This window comes from Eptatretus burgeri, chromosome 14, assembly GCF_056783735.1.
Source record: "Eptatretus burgeri isolate ZD-2024b chromosome 14, Ebu_testis_v1, whole genome shotgun sequence".
In the NCBI taxonomy this organism is placed as follows: domain Eukaryota; kingdom Metazoa; phylum Chordata; class Myxini; order Myxiniformes; family Myxinidae; genus Eptatretus; species Eptatretus burgeri.
In genome coordinates this window covers 62435180-62455179 of record NC_140974.1, presented here as the reverse complement: position 1 = coordinate 62455179, position 20000 = coordinate 62435180, and the positions used below count along the sequence as shown (strand labels likewise).

Sequence of the window (20000 nt, the reverse complement as noted above, 5' to 3'; positions counted from 1 at the left end):
ACCCGAACTGCGCCCCAACCTGTTTCCTCCTATGCAGGAGTGATGGTGAGCGGGCTGTGCCACCACAGCGGGTCGTGCATCGATGTTGGAAACAGCCACCGGTGCCAATGCCAGGCCGGCTTTAGGGGCAGCTACTGTGCTGATGAGCTGGATGAGTGTGCCTCGAGTCCCTGCCACAATGGCGGTACCTGTACCGACTACCTGGGTGGATACTCTTGTGAGGTCGGTGTTGCTCCTGGTTGCCATTTGGATTTTGACCAAATGACGGGCAACTATTGACGTTTTCTTTTAATATCCTGATGTAAGGGTTGACAGAAAGTGGAGAAGCTTTTCATTTGTTCTTTCGTGTCGCTCCTACCACTGGCAGTGTGTCGCGGGATACCAGGGGTTGAACTGCGAGCAAGAGATCAACGAGTGTCAGTCGCAGCCATGTGAGCACGGAGGCACGTGCATCGACCTGGTCAATCGCTACATCTGTTCATGCCCACCCGGCACCGAAGGTAGTGACTTCACCTTCATCAACAGCTAACAATCCCGATGGATCTTGAGGATGTTTGTTATGATGATGGAGGCATTGGATTTGAGAATATCGAGATTTATGTAAATGTTATGATATAAAAATGGGATTGTATGGGTCGGATGTATGTGATGCTCAATATCGACGTCATCACTTATCCTGGATGTGGTGGCTCTGGTGTTAATAATTTCGAGAAAATAATGCATTATAGTTTTGTTTATGCCTCAGGGATAGAGATGGCAAGGATGGACATGAAGATGCAGCTAAAAGAGATGAGAGGTGATAATTAAAGTGACCATTGTATAATTCATTGATGGTGATGTTCCTGGTCCGTGTCACCCCAGGTGTTCGATGTGAAATCAACATCGACGACTGTTTCCCATCCGTGGACCCAGCCACGCTAGAGCCTCGGTGCTTCAACGGAGGCTCGTGCACAGACCGTGTCGGGGGATTTTTGTGCTCTTGTCCTCCGGGATTTGTGGGTGAGCGATGTGAAGGAGACGTCAACGAATGCCTCTCGAACCCTTGCTATGCACCCGGCGCACTGGACTGCCTTCAACTCGTCAATGACTATCAATGTCGCTGCCGGCCTGGCTACTCTGGTGAGAGCCCTTTCAATGTCTTAATCCCTCTTAGTACCACGAACAAGTCTTTCCGTGAAAGACATTTTCTCAAAAGGTAATCTGCCTTTACAGTTTCACAAAACCGTTCCCGATGCTTCCTTGCTTTGCAGGGCGACACTGTGAAACCACCATAGATATATGTGAGGAAGAGCCCTGCAAAAATGGTGGATCCTGCACGGTCTCCCTCACATCGCCCAGTGGGTTCACGTGCAAGTGCCAACCGGTAAGTTAGGCCCGGTGGAGCCCGAGTTGTGAAGTGAAGCTGACTTTATTCCAAAAAAACGATTCGTCCAATTATCCCTCGAGTGTGAATGAAACAAAGGAAGGAAAATTCTTCATCTGATTGGTTGGTTTAACAATGGCTCCATGTTTGCCAAATCTGTGTGACAATCCTGATCGGTTCACGCCGATAGCTTTGCTTGAAAGTTCCGTCGTCGTTATGCCATATTGTCTTTTCATTCCTACCTTTTTCAATCCCGTGATGATCTCGTTGGGCCAAACCACCTTACTTTCCAAACGCAGGGCTACAGCGGCCTGTATTGTCACGAGAGCAGCAACAAGTGTGGGAATTTGACGTGTCGCAATGCCGGCGTGTGCGTACAAACAGCAGGTGCTGGTGCACACTGTGTTTGTCCATCCTCACATACCAGCACTGAGTGTGAGGTTCCTGCGGAGGCCCCATGCCTCAGCCGGTCAGTATCTTGAGTGGACCACTCACAGACTATGGTTGTTATTGTTGTTCTTATTGATTGTCCACATTAATCGTATGTCATGTTGTACATTCATAAGTTGTTCCATCTTGGCCTGTAGCACTTTGCTATCATGTACATAACTTGACATTGTTTTAATTTCTCTGCCCCCCCCCCCACCCACATATCTCCCTCCCCACTCCCCCATTCTTGACTTTTTGCCATCTAAAACCGCTATATCCCAACTCCCTGTTATGTAATTATCTTAAGAGGATGAAATATATGATCACGAGGTCGTCGCTTTTTGGTCTTTCACAAACTTGTGGCACAATGAGGCCCCCTGGTGGATTACAAATTGCAATTGCCATCATACAGTATTTATTAAGATTGTATTACATGTAATATTACCCCCCCCCCCAATTGTGATTATTAGGAGTTGTGATTTTATTGTTGATCTTATCTTCCTCCTCATCGTTAGGGGGGTTTTAAGGCAAATTATGATGTATTGACCAGAAACACCTATCGGGGGTTATCCACGTACAAGAGTACATTCACACAATTATTTAATGTTTAACCCTGAGCACCCCCTTCTCCCTCCCCCTCATTTTACACACCCCCCCAAACCTTTCCCACTCCCAAAACCTCCCCTTTACCTTCATCACTCAGGACCCCCTTCCTCCCAACACCTCCCTTCCCCCTCTTACTTTTCTCGATTTTATCTTATCCCCTGTCTTCACATGTTGAGTGTGCGCTACATTGTTGCTTCGACTGCCTTCTTTCTCCAACTTGGTCTTCATGTTTGAAGTGTTCCTGTTCGAAAGGATTTATTCTTCACCAAAGAATGTTTAAGTGGTCAATGTGAAATGAAACGTGCGAGCTTCCTTTTGACTGCTCATGATATGCTGGAATCTCAGCTTCAAATTCCACGTACTGTGTTGATGTGTCCATCATCTCCTAACGTCCTTTAAGTTCACATACAAATGCATTGATGTCTCCTCATGTCCTTGTACTTTGAGTGTTAGATGTACGTGCTCCTTCATTTGCCTTAGATCACTGGAAACAACAATCTTGGGCACAAGTGATTAAAAAAATTATGTCACCACACTAAGCGATAGGTGTGGTATGTATGTGCAAAGGGGTTGGGGGACCAGACTCAGCGGCATTGAGGTTACAAAGTCCACTCGAAGTCTGGAAGTCATACCAAAGACTTAAAAAATGGTATGTGCTGCGTTTTCGCTTGCCCCTCAGCATTTAGAGGATACAACACAGACAAACCCCCATGGGTTGGTAACCATAGGGAGGAGGGAATTTCACCTTAATTTCCCCGCTGAATGCGGAGAGAAAAATGACGTCATGAATCTCAGCGGCTGTTTGTCTGACATCAAGTCCGGTGTTGTCTCATGTCCTTTAGAACATCAGTGCGTTGTCTTTAGTCCGTTTTGTCCTTTAGAAGATATTTTTTAGAGTATCTATGACTCCTATGAAGCTGCCATACACATGGGCGTACAGATGAACATATGTGACACAACACAGGACTGTTAGACAAGACAAACACAGTCACTGAGCTTGTGGAAAGTGTCGTCACTTCCCGGGGAACTCTGGGTACTAGCGACGCCACAGCAATGGTGCTACCTTTCTCACTGTACTCAGGGGGGGGGGTTCCTTATCCCCATGGATGCCAACCTATGGTTGTTTGCCCATGTTATTATCCTTTTAAATGCTGTACATTAAGCAAGGAAGCAGCACGTAACATTTTAAAATGTTTGTTATGATTCGGCCAGAGTTTGAACTGCTGACCTCCCAGACTCGGAGCAGACGTACTAACCATTACACCACCAAGTCTGTTCTGATATAACATGTGTGTTCTTTATTCTGGTGTAACATGCATCGTTTTTGTACCAACACTTGTTAGAATGTCGCAAGAGTGTTGCTTATTTGAATGTAACATGCGTGTGCTATCTCTCCTTTCCCAGCATGTGTTACAATGGTGGCATTTGTGAATCACAAGACGACCCACCTTATTTCCACTGCCAATGCCCTGCCAATTTCAATGGCCTCCATTGCCATATCCTTGATCTCAACTTCACCGGAGGAATTGGTGAGAATATTGCACCTCCGCCTGCGGTCCAGACAAAAGAGAAGTGTCCACAGGTGAGCATGACAGATAGCTGGGCTTAACGGTTGATGTGAGGGAGTGTTAAATCTGTGACTGGCATGACCTGGTCCTTGCTTATTATGCTTATGTCATGGCAACATCACATTATGTTAATTACCCATCATAAGCAGGAGCATATGTATGGTTGCATAATGACTCCTAACAACGTTATCGATATTTGGAGACATACACCTGACTCCGTGCTTTTGTCATGGTAACGGATGCATCACATGTTATGTGGATGGAATCGCAGGATTACTTAAGAAACTATAATTTTGTGCTGACAAGTGTAAAAAATTATTTTGTAATTGGTGACAACAACGGCAGCCATTGTTGTGCACTGCATGCAGCTGGAGTGTCTAAAAAAGGCCGGGGATGGACGATGTGACCACCACTGTAATGTGCACGCGTGTGGCTGGGATGGCGGGGACTGCTCCCTCAATTTTGACGATCCCTGGAGGAACTGTTCCAGAGCGTTGCGCTGCTGGCTTTACTTCGGGAATGGACACTGTGACAAACAATGTTCTTCAGCCAGCTGTCTCTATGATGGTTTTGACTGCCAGGAATCCCGCGGCCGTACCTGCAAGTAAGCCAGGCTTGGCCTCACGTCTGCATGCATTACACAAGGACAAGGACACATAAGGAATATTGAAGCAGGACAACATTTGTCCATCAAGCCTGTACCACTTCAACACCACATGAATTCAATATACAGTTTAATAACATAAATTCATTTGGGGGCGGGTTGAGGATGAAGGGGTGCGGGATGGAGGAGCATGCACAGAAAGTTTTAGGCCCATCTTAATTTTAACAATGACTCATACTTTGCTCCTTATCTTTACCATTCAGCCCCATCTATGACTTGTACTGTCGTCATCATTTTGGCAACGGGCACTGTGATCAGGGATGCAACTCTGAAGAGTGTGGCTGGGATGGTGGAGATTGTGCACCTAAGGGTCCAGCTCTGCATGATCAGCACTCATTTGTACTTATTGTACTTATACCACCTGAGGAGGTAATCATTCATTCCACAAGTCTACCATTGGAAACCTCGACATCATTTACACTGTTCAATCTCACGAGGTCTTGGTAATGATGCCACTTTGAATGTCCAAGACTGGCAGTTGATTTCAGCTTTTTCAACATTAATTATTTATTTGGGTGCGACCTCGTGATAATGGCCTGAAATGATTCTCTCCCTTTCGTGACACACAGCTCCTCAATGACTCGGTTAATTTCCTGCGCCAGCTGAGTTTCGTATTGCACACCGGTGTGCGCTTCAAGCGAGATGAACATGGCCGTGAAATGATCTACCCTTACTATGGAGGTGATAAAAGCGGGCGTACGTTGTTTGCACCATCACTGAATTGGCGGCACAGACGGGAAGTTCGTCGAGAGGTACTCGGGTGAGCGCAAACCTTGATGTCCTGCTTGAAGCACGTTAGTGATGTAACACTGTGAAACACCCTGTATTTTGGTGTTAACTTTAACAACACCCTGTATTTTGTAATTGGTTCATAGTTTAGATATAAACAGAATGAATATATATATATATATATATATATATATATATATATTTTTTTTTTCAAACATACCCAATGAATGTCGTCGGCCCCAGGAAGCAAGTGCCACACCAACTATTGCTGCATGCATCCCACCAGCAGGAAATGCCTGCCACACATTAACCTGTCTGTGGTACACAAAACAATTCTGGGAGTAGCAAGGAACAATTAAAATTAAAAAAAAAACAATTAAAATTAAAAAAGAACAATTGAAAATAAAGGCTCTTCTGGCTAAACAGGCGCACCGGCTCTGCCTATTATGCATGAACTTAGCGGAGCTACAGCCCCCTATTTCCCAATACGATAGTACTGCAGCCAATACCGGGAAGATAATTTAATTCTCAATTTTGGAGACCAGTTCCCTCTCCCGGGTGGACTGGTCTGTAAAAGTGAGAATTAAATTATCTTCCCGGTATTGGCAGCAGTGCAGTCATATGGAGATGTAGGGGGCTGTAGCTCTACTAAGTTTATGCCTAATAGGCAGAGCCCATGCAACTGTTTAGCCAGAAAAGCCTTTTTGTAATGTACTAGAAGCACCTGCTGGACTCACACACCCAGGGGCCCATGCTGAGACCAAACTCCTTTTAGATTATATATGTGTGTATATATATATATATATATATATATATATATATATATATATATATATATATATATATATATATATATATATATATGGTTTTTTTTAAAGAGGAAGAAGGTGCTTGAAACCAAAAGTAAACTAGATCTACTCCACTCATTTGAGCAATAAGCAACAGCAGAACTGGTCTCCGGTGATGTTTCACCCACTTCACAACAGGCTTCCTCAGGCCGATAGAGCCCAAGGACACCTGCTCAGATCTAGTGGCCTGAGGAAGCCTGTTGTGTAGCAGGTGAAATGTCACCTGGGACCGAGTCTGCTCTTTCTTATTGCTCTCGTTTACGTTTGGTTGGAAGTGCCTTCTTCTTTAAAAATGTATAATCCAACCACCCCAATTATATATATATATATATATATATATATATATATATATATATATATATATATATATATATATATATATATCCATCCATGCATTGGGACCATACTCTGAGCAGACTGTTGGTGCTGCCAAAGCAGTCTCCTTGGCTATTGGGCACAATCCTGGATGGGTCGCCACTCCGACACAGTATACCAGCATGCTGTAACTCATTTTGCCGACCTCAGAAGGATGACAGGCCGAGTTAACCCCACTTGGTAGTAATTTAACAGCTGAATGGGATTTGAACTCAGGACCCTGAGATCCCAAGCCTGCCACCCTAACCATTAAGCCAACACCAGGTGTGTGTGTGTGTGTGTGTTTGTGTGTGTGTGTGTGTGTGTGTGTGTGTGTGTGTGTGTGTGTGTGTGTGTGTGTGTGTAGCCTGGTGTTGACTTAGTGCTTAAGGTGGCGGCTTGGGTCCCTGGGTCCTGAGTTCGAGCCCCGTTTTCCACTGAATTAACACCAGGGGGTTGATTCAGCTTGGCATCCTTCCGAGGTCGGCAAAATGAGTACCAGTGTACTGGTCCCGGTATATGCCCTGGTTAGAATAGGTGTACCATATCCCTGTGTGTCATAAGAGGCGACCAGGTTTGGCGTCAGGAAAGGCATCCGGCCATAAAAAAAAAGACATTGTCTCAAGAAGGAACCTGATTGCATGGAGCCCGCAAAAAGCTAACCCCTGCTCAGCAGAGAAAAATGGCTGTAAAAAGACTTTTATATATACATTATATACATACATACTTGTTCAGTATGTATTGCACCACTGCAGCAATTGCTGGTCACTGTGTAAAGGGTGTCATACACGTGTCTTTCATTGGGGACAATTTGAATTTTAAGTGGTCACTAAGAGTAGGTGACTGTTCTGAGAGATTGTCACGACTTATGCTACTATGTCAAAGTAATCAACCCTGAAAAAATCCTGCACACAAAAGCAGAGACTTTGTTCGATAAAAATTACTGAATTGTCCACCTTCTGGACACAGCTGCAATGTTAGAAAGCCCAGTTACACTTCTACACATTGTAGCACTTTGTAAAAATTTGAATTTAAACCTGGAGAATGGAGATTGATTCCAAATCACTGAGAAAGAGTCCATTCTCATTGGTTGTAATCTCCTTGACCAGATGTCGAAAGGTAGAACTGAATCCTCTGAGGCCTCAAGGTATCCCTTTATTTTAGGATAACGTTTTGAGGACCACGTTGCGATGTTTTAAAACCAGAGCTTGGTCTGTTCTCCTATTTTTTTTTTTTATTACAAAGGCTCTTTTAAGGATTGTCACTGCACCCCAGACACTTTGTTGTAATATTTCCTGGTATCAATTTCCAAATCTTCACGTGGTTCTGCTTTACCACTCAATTTGTTCCAACAATATTTTTCTCCAACTACCTTGCAGAAAGAAACCGTGTGTTTTAAATTGTATCGGTTTCCAAAATAAATTGCATTGATTCATGAAATAAATGTAAAATTATTTTGTAAAAAAATACATTGCTATTACATTATTATTAAATTTAAAATTTAATATAATTAATTTAAATTATTTATTAAATCCTTTTTGAAGTTTATTTAAATTTAAAATATATTTTAAAATCTTATTAAGTTTATTTATCAAAATTGTTCATGCACAACGTACTGGAAACATGAATGACTTAAGAGCCGGGGTATTCTGCAGGTCCATTGTACACCTGGAATTGGACCCGCGGCTGTGCAGCCGTCCCGGAGAATGCCTATCAAGCTCCGCGTCGGCCGCAGCCTTCCTCGCTGCACAGGCTGTGCAGGGTTCACTCGACTTCCCTTATCCACTCCAGCATGTCGGAAGTAAGAGCCCCGATGCAGTGAATACTGCGACAAGGAATGACACGCCTGAAGCTTCTTAAAAGCCTAGATGTGGCCCATAAGGCTTTTCTTCCATCCTCTTCCTTCATGTCCAAATCTGCCATCCCACTATCGTTCACATTTTGGATTTGTCTTATTTTATTCATTTGAAATCATTTGCTGGAACAGCTTTTTTTCAGGTTAGTGCATAGTTCCATGTTCATCAAGGTTAGAGTCTTAGGCACACTATTTTCCTGAAATACAAACATGCAAATGAACAACATAAGCCATAATTGGTTGGTGAAAGAAGAAACTTGTTTATAAAGTTTCGGTCTTTGAAACACCATCACATATTCATATGAGTGGAACAGTAATATATCCTTAAACTTGGTGAACGAATGAACAGTTGAGTTTTGAACTCTTCATGCCCTTTCTTCCATGCTTCATCATTCTGTTTTCACCTCAAAGCAAACACTGTGTAGCCTTGAATAAGCTCCCCTTTGAAATCGCAAGAAAGCAGTGAACGGACTTTCAACAATGAGTGTCATGTGATTTTAATGGTAATGATTAGCATGAAAAAAATTAATTCTTACACACACACGCACACGCACACGCACACACAGTAAAACCTCCCCAATAATGATGAAGCCAGTATTTATCAAATGCCAAAAGCCTGGTGTTGGCTTAGTTGTTGGGGTGGCAGCTTGGGATCCTAGGGTCCTGAGTTCAAGTCCGGTTGTCCACTGAATTAACACCAGGGGGTTGACTCAGCCTGTCATCCTTCCGAGTTCGGCAAAATGAGTGCCAGTGTGTACTGGTAGAGTGGCACTGCATCAGCGACAGTCGCGCTTCCAAGAAATGAGAGCCACCCCAGAAGCTAAGCTGCCATACGCAAGAAGAAGAAGAAGAAAAAGATCAAACGCCTACAATGTCCCTGTTATAATTCAGCCTTTTCATGAAGAGTTGATACTGTTCTCTTATCAAACGACTTCATCCTAATTAAGGCAACCACCAGACTTTGTGACGTAATGGTTAGACTGTTGGAGCATCCAATTTGACTCTTCGGTCAGCGGTTCGAGACCCAGCCGAGTCATCCCAAATGCTTTTAAAATGGTACGTGCTACTTCCTTACTTGATGCTCAGCGTTGAAAAGGATAGCGCATGGACAAACAACCATAGGGTGGAGGAATTTCCAATTCAAGTGTGCTGCTGAGTACGAAGAGAAAAGGGAAGTCATAAGATGGCGTCACCGGTTCCGAGAGCACCCTGAGAAATTACAGCACTTCTGCCAAGCTCAGTTGTGTCTGAAGTCAAAATCTAGTTCCCCCACTCATGTGAAGAGAAAAGTGGGGTTAAGCAATTGCTTCACTTTGTCCGTCTGTCTCTCTGTCTGTCTACAAATGTCACTTTATGATCGAGGAACCACTTAGTTTCAATTCAAAGTTATATATTTAACACGAATTGGAACATGAATCAAAAACGAACCTGTAGTTTAGCAATATATATATATATATATATATATATATATATGTATGATGTACATGTGGTCCAAAATGATGTGCAACCTTTAATTTAACAACAATATTTTTCATTAATGGTCATATTTGTTTATTTTTGGGTAATAATACACAGGATTCATAGTGGGGGAAAAAATGTTTCAACCAACAAAAAGAAGCAATATCATCATTAGTTGATGAAGTGCTCAATCCAAGCAAGCACATTGTCTCGAGATAACAGCTACCACGTGGGCACTGAAGTCTGACCCGGATGAGAACTGGAGAACTGGTATGAATCTGATTTCCCATCTGATGCTATTTTTGAACTCCTGCAGTGTGTGGGGGATGTTTTTGTTGACGTTGGCTTTGACGGTAGTAGTCGGGTACAAGTCAAGAAGATATGGATCCATGGAGTAGGGACGCCATGTGTTGTCTGTGTCTGTCTGTCAAGAAATGAAACGATCATCCGGGAAATCAGGTCAGGTCGGGTATGGAAGCATGCGCCGGAGCAGGGCGTCGTTGCGTCCACTTTCTGCTGGTACTCCAGGGCCCTCTGTCTGGCCACCTCCCAGGCAGATGCCTGGCCTATCCCCATCTCCTTGAGATGCTGATCAACTTGCTGCAACCACGAGGCACTTGCTGCAACCACGAGGCATGTGGTCGGCCCATTGGCCTCCTCCACTCACGAGGCTCCCTCACTGAGAGAATCTGGTGAGCAGGATCAGCGTCAGGAAAATGAGCCACATGTCCATATAGCCGCAACTAACGTCAGGGACTATGGAGGTAACAAATCTAATCTGAGTCTCTCTCAGCAACCACTCGTTGGACACAACGTCTGACCAGCAATAGCTAAGGATTCTCCGAAGAGACCTGGTACCAAAGGAATTAAGTCTCCGTCTCAGATCCTTGGTCAGAGTCCAAGTCTCACATCTGTAGAGCAAGACTGGAAGCAACAAGGATCTGAAGATTCGAACTTTCGTCATCCTGCACAGGTACTGGCAGCACCACACCCCATGATCCAGTGAATCCATGACTCCCCAGGCCCGACCCAGACGTCTATTGACCTCTGACTCACAACCAGCAGAGGCATGAATATCGTTGCCAAGGAAAGTGAATCTCCGTGACCTCAACATCCTCACCACAAACAGGTACAGACAAGATAGCAGCATCCAAGATGTGATTGAAAGCCTGGATCTTAGTTTTTACACAAGAAACTCATGATCAAAGCGGCTCTGACTCCTCAATCAGCACCTCGAGGGCTCTCAAAGGGATATCTAAAGTCTCCGCAAAGATGACTGCATCATCTGCGAAATCAAGGTCAGAGATCTTGACATTCCCAAACGATGCACTGCAGCTTGATCGCTCCGTCATCCTCCCGAGAATCCAGGTCATACAAGCGCTGAAAAGTGTGGGGACCAGTACACACCCTTGACGGACTGCAGTAAGAACTGGAAATAAGTCAGAGATGGTATCACCACATCTCACAGACTCTCAGTACCAGAGTAGAGTTCAGACATCAGATTGATCAGTTTTGGTGTCACCCCATGAAGATCAAGAATCCTCCAGAGGGCATCCCGATTCACTGAATCAAATGCTTCGCCGAGATCAACATAGGCTGCAAGCAGCTCCTGCCGAAACTCTCGCTTGCATTCGTTGAGGACCCAAAGAGCAAGGATACGGTCAATCGTTGACCTCTTTGGTGTAAAGCCTGACTGTTCTTGGCGCTAGTGCTCAAGCAGATGGTGGCGAACCCTATCAAGAATTATCCGAGCAAAAACTTTGCCCGCCACTGAGAGCAGCATCACCCCCTGGTAGTTGTTGCAGTCATGGCGATCACCCTTCCCTTTCCAGAGAGGGACAGCAAGACCCATCTTCCAGTTAGTTGGGATGATGTCTGTGTTCCAGGCAGAGCACAGAACTGCATGCAATGACATGAGTATTGCATTTCCACCAGCCTTGAGAAGTTCACCATGGATGCCACAGATCCCTGCAGCTTTACCCCATTTAAACCAGTTCACCGCAGCCAAGCAAAGGTGGATCACAGTTGATTGGAGGGTCAGAAATTGGGAAAGTAACACCCCTGACATCCAACTCATCAGTTGGTGGATCAGCCTGGTTCAGCCACTCAAAGTAAGCGGCCCAGCGGGTCTTCACTTCAGACTCCTCTGTCAAGAGCCTACCACCCTCCGCTCGAACTGCAGTACACCGAGGGATGGGTTTGGATGAACGCAATGCGCAAATTCCCCTGTAAGCAGGACATGAATCACTTGACCACAGGTGCTTCTCTACCCCCTCACAGATTCCTCGCACTTTGGCCTCCTTGTCCACCCTCAGTGCATGTACAGTTTTACACCTCAACTCCCTGAACAGCTCAGCTCTGCCATTCAGCCTGGCCCTGCGACTCTGGTCAATGGTATCCAGTGTCCCTTGAAAGACAAAATTATTCTTCGCCCTTCAGTGAGTTCCAAGACATCCACCGGCAACATCAAGAATGGTGGGCTTGAAGGCACTCTACAACTCTTCAGGACCCCCCAAAGCAACCAGACCCCCCAAATCCCCACTCTGCCTGTTCATAAACTCCTCAGCTACCCTCTCATCCTTGAGCTTGCCAACATCCAGCCTCAGCTGGGATGGTACCATTCTCCTGGATTTAAACTGCAACTTCAGAGTTACTACCACAAGCCTGTGGTCGGTATTGAGGAACGAAGCACTCCGGTAGACTCTGCAGTTCTGGATCATCCTTCAGCAACCATCAATGAGCACATGGTAAATCTCCTTTGCCACACCACCAGCATTGGAATACCCAGTCCAGTGATGAGTCTGTGGTGCTGAAACCATGAACCGGCCACTGAAGGAACTTAGTGCAACGTCAAGGAACTTGGTGCTATTCTGGTTCACAGTTCCAGACCCATGGGGACCAACACACGTCTCATAACTATCCCTATCAGTTCCAGTCAATGCATTGAAATCCCCCAAAACTGGAAGAGTATCTCGCCTGGGATACTGATCAACCACAGACTCTGGCGTGGCGTAGAATGCATCCTTCACGGTGAGATCACTCACCTGAGTCAGAGCATATCCAGAGACCAGGGAATCGACACCCAAGGAGTGATGAATCCTTTGTCTCATATGCTTGTTAACCGGTATTACCTCAATTATCATTGTAGTCAGCTTATTGGACACAGCTACAGCAACTCCTTGGGAATGGTAACCATCAGAGTGACCAGACCAATAGTACGTGGAACCACCCGCCACGACCTCGCCATTATCCGGTCTCCGAACCTCAGAGAGTGCTGCAATACCGATGTTCAAATGCCTGAGCTCAGATGATAACAGAGACAGGTGATCATCCTCTCTTCGACATCGGACATTCCAGGCACCCACCTGAAGGGACCACCTCAAGTTAACCCAAGGAGACCACCGTCTGGTGAAGGACACCTCAGCACCACCCCAACACATATACACTACAGCACCACAGTATTCTAAACTTTTCAGCAATACCTTTCATGGTTTTATATTGTGGAACCCAGGAAATGTTGTTGCTTCAACTCCAAACCACCAATAGACTTATGTGATTAGAATTGTGTTAATGCTGTACTGTGTTGCTTGAAGATAAATGATTTCATCATGATGTCTCGCTTCCTTCTTGGTGCCAGAAGAAATCTTCTCTGCAGCATGTCTACGTATCTATCTGTGTTGACTGTCACCATTTGTCCAGCTTCGTTCTCAAAGATGAAATGTCCTCTTAATACCGCTACATCCAACAGCACACCAAACCGTTATTTTCATCACAGAAACTGGTTGTTCCATGTGTTCTTGCGGTTGGTGTTCTGCCCAAAATTGCATGTTTTGTTTGTTCACGTGGCTGCTCTGATGGAAGTGGGCCTCATCAGTGCAAAATCCGAACCTCTCCCTCTTATTTATTTGGATCCGGTACTGCAGTAACTGTATCTTGATACAGTTTCAAATTGTTGTGGATGATTCTGCCAACGGTCATGCAAGAAGTTCCCACAGGCTGTGGAAGTCAGCATGTCGACTTTTTTGTGAGAATCTTCTCTTATAGCCTCCATCTTGTTTGGTGTTCTCACTGAAGGTTTTCGACCACTGTAGGAGATGGGGATGGGCCACGCATCTGCTTGGGGGATGGCCAGACGGAGGTCCCTGGGGTTCCGGTGGAAAGTGGACGCGGCGTGGCGCTGCTCCGGCACATGCTCCCATAACTGATCTGACACTTCCAGTGTCTCTAAGCCTTTCAGCAATACCTTTGATGGTTTTATATTGTGGAATTCTTGCATTTGGATCGACCCCACGAAACTGCCTTTGTGTAGAAACGTATGACTGTCGCAACAAAGGTCTCTAAAATGAGCGTCCACCGGGGAACAGAGAAATTGTTCGACATGTTTGAAGCTTCCAGGGAACAAAACTTTAACCCTTGTTCTTTAGGCTGCCTGAAAATAAAAGAGGCTCACATTAATAACATTGTGGCATCTGCTTGAAAAGTTGCACCACATTTTTGACTACTCTGTACGTGCGGATATACGTACGTCACGGAGGTCGAATACTCACCTGCGGCTCCACTCATTGACTGAGCAATCCGCACAACTGTCAAAGCATTTTGTGAAACACACTTATAAGATGCAGTGCCCCATGGGCACGAGCAAATCTTGAATCGTTTTGAGTCATTCATTTTGATTTTTGTTTCAATGAAATTCACAAAAATGATTTCCTTTGATTTCCTTCACAAATAAAGTTGAGTGAGACCTTGCGACTCAATTTGTGTGTTGTCCTTTCGAGCTTATAAGCCAGAATTGTTCCGCACTCGGAATTTATACCTTCCGTACCATGATGGAGTAATGGCGTGTGCACGGTTACCCGGTGCGATTGGTTTGCTGAAGCGCCGTGAGTCCGTTACTTCGTAACATCGTGCGAGTGACGTAAACTTACACCGATTACCATGAGGTTACCACTTCATGCCCCTTTTTGTGGGAGATTATGAAATTCCTGTTTTATCATTTGCCAAGACAGGCCATCCTTGCCCACCAATAGCATTTGTGACATACCAGATGTCATAATAATTTGAGAAGAGAAGCACATTACACGAATCTTGAGTTTCTTCCTCAAAAGAGCCACACATTATACCGGCGGTTTGTTCAACTTATTTATCATGGAATTCCATTGTAGCTTTGGATTCTTCCTTCATTTCTGCGTTTCCATGCATTCTCCATTTTGCTCTTTCCCCCTTGCTCACTCATCGTCCATTCTTTTCCTCATTTGCCTGAGTTTACGTTTTGTAAGCAATTTGCCCTCACCATTGATGCTCCTACACAGTAAACATGGACAAACCACCAGTGCCTGGTGGAGATTTCAACCCCCTGTACTTGGTGGTAGTGGGCGTCGGCGGAGTGGTCATGCTCCTGGTAGCTATGGGTGTGATCACACGGGGAAAGCGACAGCAGCAACAGCATGGGACGCTTTGGTTCCCCGAAGGCTTCGCCCTTGCCCAGGATGCCGCCGACAAGAAGCGCCGCGATCCCCTCGGCCAAGATGCCCTCGGTTTGAGGTAACCATTATTAGTTTGCTTCTGTCTCTGTGTAGTTTCACACTTTCACCCGGTTTCATCATCACGCGTCACATGGCCGGTCACGTGACCGGATGTTCGAATTGCATGCAAATAGCGGTGCGGTTGCTCATCTATGTACTTCACACACAATGTGATCGTGCTTCTGACCTCACTCTCCCACCCCTTCCCCATCCCTTCCATCTGCCTCATGTATTCAACCTCTCTCTCTCTCTCTCTCTCTCTCTCTGTGTGTGTGTGTCTCTCTCTCTCTCTCTCTCTCTCTCTCTCTCTCTCTCTCTCTCTCTCTCTCTCTCTCTCTCTCTCTCTCTCTCTCTCTCTCTCTCTCTCTCTCTCTCTCTCTCTCTCTCTCTCTCTCTCTCTCTCTCTCTCTCTCTCTCTCTGTGTCTCTCTCTGTGTCTCTCTCTCTCTCTCTCTCTCTCTCTCTCTCTCTCTCTCTCTCTCTCTCTGTCTCTGTCTCTCTCTCTCTCTCTCTCTCTCTCTCTCTCTCTGTGTGTCTCTCTCTCTCTCTCTCTCTCTCTCTCTCTCTCTCTCTGTGTGTGTGTGTGTCTCTCTCTCTCTCTCTCTCTCTCTCTCTCTCTCTCTCTCTCTCTCTCTCTCTCTCTCTCTCTCTCTCTCTCTCTCTCTCTCTCTCTCTCTCTCTCTCTCTCTCTCTCTCTCTCTCTCTCTCTCTCTCTCTCTCTCTCTCTCTCTCTCTCTCTCTCTCTCTCTCTCTCTCTCTCTCTCTCTCTCTCTCTCTCTCTCTCTCTCTCTCTCTCTCTCTCTCTCTCTCTCTCTCTCTCTCTCTCTCTCTCTCTCTCTCTCTCTCTCTCTCTCTCTCTCTCTCTCTCTCTCTCTCTCTGTGTGTGTGTCTCTCTCTCTCTGTGTGTCTCTCTCTCTCTCTCTGTGTGTCTCTCTCTCTCTGTGTCTCTCTCTCTCTCTCTCTCTCTCTCTCTCTCTCTCTCTCTCTCTCTCTCTGTTTCTCTCTCTCTCTCTCTGTGTCTCTCTCTCTCTCTCTCTCTGTGTCTCTCTCTCTCTCTCTCTGTCTCTCTCTCTCTCTCTCTCTCTCTCTCTCTCTCTCTCTGTGTGTCTCTCTCTCTCTGTGTGTCTCTCTCTCTCTCTCTCTCTCTCTCTGTGTCTCTCTCTCTCTCTCTCTCTCTCTCTCTCTCTCTCTCTCTCTCTCTCTCTGTCTCTCTCTCTCTCTCTCTCTCTCTCTCTCTCTCTCTCTCTCTCTCTCTCTCTCTCTCTCTCTCTCTCTCTCTCTCTCTCTCTCTCTCTCTCTCTCTCTCTCTCTCTCTCTCTCTCTCTCTCTCTCTCTCTCTCTCTCATTTTGGCTTTTGTTCTAATTATTTTCCTTCCTTTTCTAAATTACAGACACTTGAAGATCGGAGCAGGTCTTATGGACGACAACCAGAACGAGGCCTGGCTCGATGGGCCGCATTGCAAACGCATGAAGGTGTTGATTTATCTTCATCATTCCTTCTCCACTCGTTCTAATGTGTTTCATTTAATAATAATAATAATAATAATAATATGCCATCTCGCAGAAACTTACATCATGTTTGCTTTTCTCAATTTTCTCAATATTTTCACAGATCGAAGAACAGGTTATGCTTCCGGAACAAAGCCCAGCTCATTCAGGGGACGAGGGACCGGTGGACCCCCGACCTTGGACCCAACAGCACTTTGACGCAGCCGACGTCCGCCTCCCACTTGCTCTGACCCCTCAAGGGGACGCCGATGGGGATGGAATGGATGTCGACGTGAGGGGGCCTGGTGTGTGCACCTTTATATGAAAGATTAATGTCAGAGCCATGTAATATAATTACTTATTATGGTTGTACTTCCTTATGCTGTCACACTTTAGTGACACTTGTAAGCGAAACTTTTGATGTGTTTTTTTCAGTTTCCGGTTCTTCTTCATTCGTATGAAGTGTTTGACTGTGGGTAGCATCATTTGCTGGGTGGCATGGCAGTGCTGCTGATGCAGTGCCACCTGCAGGTTTAGGCAGGGATTTTTTTTAATTTGTTCAGGGTGCCAGCCACAGCCCACCAACTCTTCGCGAAGGACACCGTGGGATCTTTAACATCCACCGCCTAATGCCGGCAGATGGGACGCCCAGTTTAACGTCCATCTGGGGGGACGACACACGCATTGATGGCAGGACATAGCTCGGCTGAGATATGAACGGAGGCTAAACAGTTCAGATGTATGTGTGAATACCACTCGGCTATCCCCCCATCCCTTAGATTTCGATAATATTTTTTTTATTCCATTTTGTTTATTTAAGTTAAGGACCCAGTTATCAATTCACTTCCTGTGTGCAAAACCTTTTTGATGATATCACAGTATTCACAATATGGTTGCCTCACAACATCCCTACATTTTTTGCAAATGCTCTGAACTTGATGCTTTCTCCACTTTTTTATGCCTCCGCCGATGAAGTCGCCGGAGGCATTAGGTTTTCGGGTTGTCCACGCGTACGTACGTCCGTGCTAATTTTCTCTGTTTTCTCTCCGCTTATCTGGTTGACACAAAGTTTTCACCATAGTTGCGACTACGCATGTATAATGTTTTGATGATAATTACGATGCCATAGGTCACGCGGTGTGGTGGCCACGTTGAAAAAAAAAAGGAAAAAACGTTGGACCTCTGTATCTCTGAAACCGCTCAATGGAAAAAATTTAAACTTGTCACATGGCAAATACTCCTCATGTGGAATAAGTGTGATTGTTTTTAGGACATCATAGGTGCCTTTGTTATGATGTCATAATTGCATATGTAGAATGCTACATCTGATCAGTATAAAAAAATTTGAGGGTCATTTAGGGCTAAATTGTATGTTGGGGGAAAAGACTGATGTCATCGGTCATATGATTCGGCAGGCATATATATATATGTATATATATATATATATATATATATATATATATATATATATATATATATATATATATATATATATATATTTTTTTTTTTTTAAGTAAAAGCCTTCAAAAATGTTCTCCGAAATGGCTTAACGGATCAAGACGAAACTTTACAGCTGTGATCGCCAATACAGGAGTAACAAAAGCTTCTCCACCTATGACGTCATAGGTCACATGGTTTGGCAGCTTTGTTTTTTTTGAAGAATAAAACTTGAAAAACTTATTCTCCAGAACGGCTTTATAGACCAAGGGGAAACTTCACACACATGCTCGCCAAGCCTTGGGAATAACAGGGTGTTCACAAATAATTAATAGGTCACATGGTCTGGCTCCAAAAATCTTTTTAAAATCCTTTCTGTTGACCCGCTTCATCAATCGACATGAAACGTCACAATTATGATGCAGTGGTGAAGGGGAATGTATGTTGTTTTGTATACATTGTCGAGGCTCGTATAAGAGCTAACACACGGAACATATAACAAGGGGAGAAGGAGACAAGAGGGGCGGGAGAGGGAAGCACAAAACAGTGGGGGAACAGAGACATTCGGAGATCAATGGAAGGGAGAGGGATGGGGCGGGGTAAATGGGGGTAAACAAGATGGACACTACAGGGACTTTCAGGAATGAAAACAGCGAATTTGAAGGAGGTGGGTTTGGGGTGGATTAACGGGGGACGAACAGATCGAGGATTTGGATTGGGAAAGATAAGAGGTGGTGGTGAACAGCTGTTTTGAAGACCTGGAGGGAGCAGTGGGATTGAAGAGAGTGTGGGAGTTTGTTCCAAAGGTGAGAGAAAAGAGGAATGAAAGAGTGAAGGTGAGTAGTGATTCTTGATTTTGGTAGTTTCACCAGAAGGGGGTTGCTCGTGGACCTTGGGCACACTGCAGAAATATGGGGGGGGAGGCCAGAGAGGAGATGATAGAAGACAGAAAGACCACAGAACTGCCTGCGGTGAGAGAGAGAGTGAGAGACACAAAGACTCAGCTTCATCACAGGAGATACCAATGATTCCAAAGGCATTGGTTTCCACAGTGTGAAGCAGAGCTGGTGGAGAGCAGTCCTGAGGGATGACCGGTACTCCATCAGGCTGCACATGAAAGCTTTGTATGTGGTCAGGAGCTCAGGTGTGCCAAGGAAGGACTTTGCACGACGGAAGATGCCCAATCGGCGACTGGCTTTGGAGAGCAAGTTTTAAATTTCAACCTGATCGGACGCATGGTCTGGCAGCCAGAATTATTTAATATTTTGAATCTGGGTCAGGGATTTAAATCACACTTGGTACATGCATGTATAATGGTGTACTAATGTGGGTGGAGGCAGATCTGGTGACATCACAATGTCAAGGAGTGCCCTTCGAGTTTTAACTGATATTTTTTAATGCAAAATTTTTGGCTTATGGAAGAGCAATATGACAGAGGGAATAAAATAATTGTGCTGAAAGTGGGGGAGTGGTACAACAGGTGAATGCACCATATAAGGGAATGGATGAATAGGAAAAGGAGAGAGGAGTGGGAATGAAATATGGTAACCTGCAAGTATGGAAAAGAGGAGTGTGGTTGATGGAGGGTTAACGGGTTGGAGAAGATCACAGGATCATGGATGAAGGACGATTTGAGGTGCTGGTGTGCTGACAATTTGAAGTCGTTCTCATCCCCACTCC

At 45.1% G+C, this 20000-nt stretch overlaps 1 protein-coding gene across 1 annotated transcript in view; it reads left to right on the top strand.

The window, feature by feature from the left end:
• NOTCH1 (notch receptor 1) overlaps positions 1-20000 on the top strand; it is a 99154-nt gene that overhangs the window by 58012 nt on the left and 21142 nt on the right. Inside the window, exons 22-34 of the mRNA XM_085855155.1 lie at positions 38-222; positions 368-500; positions 862-1119; positions 1251-1363; positions 1663-1832; positions 3803-3980; positions 4335-4570; positions 4834-4999; positions 5200-5390; positions 8217-8362; positions 15184-15415; positions 16787-16868; positions 17008-17188. Of these exons, the coding sequence (XP_085711281.1) occupies positions 38-222; positions 368-500; positions 862-1119; positions 1251-1363; positions 1663-1832; positions 3803-3980; positions 4335-4570; positions 4834-4999; positions 5200-5390; positions 8217-8362; positions 15184-15415; positions 16787-16868; positions 17008-17188 (2271 nt within the window). The remainder of the gene's footprint in view (positions 1-37; positions 223-367; positions 501-861; positions 1120-1250; positions 1364-1662; positions 1833-3802; positions 3981-4334; positions 4571-4833; positions 5000-5199; positions 5391-8216; positions 8363-15183; positions 15416-16786; positions 16869-17007; positions 17189-20000) is intronic.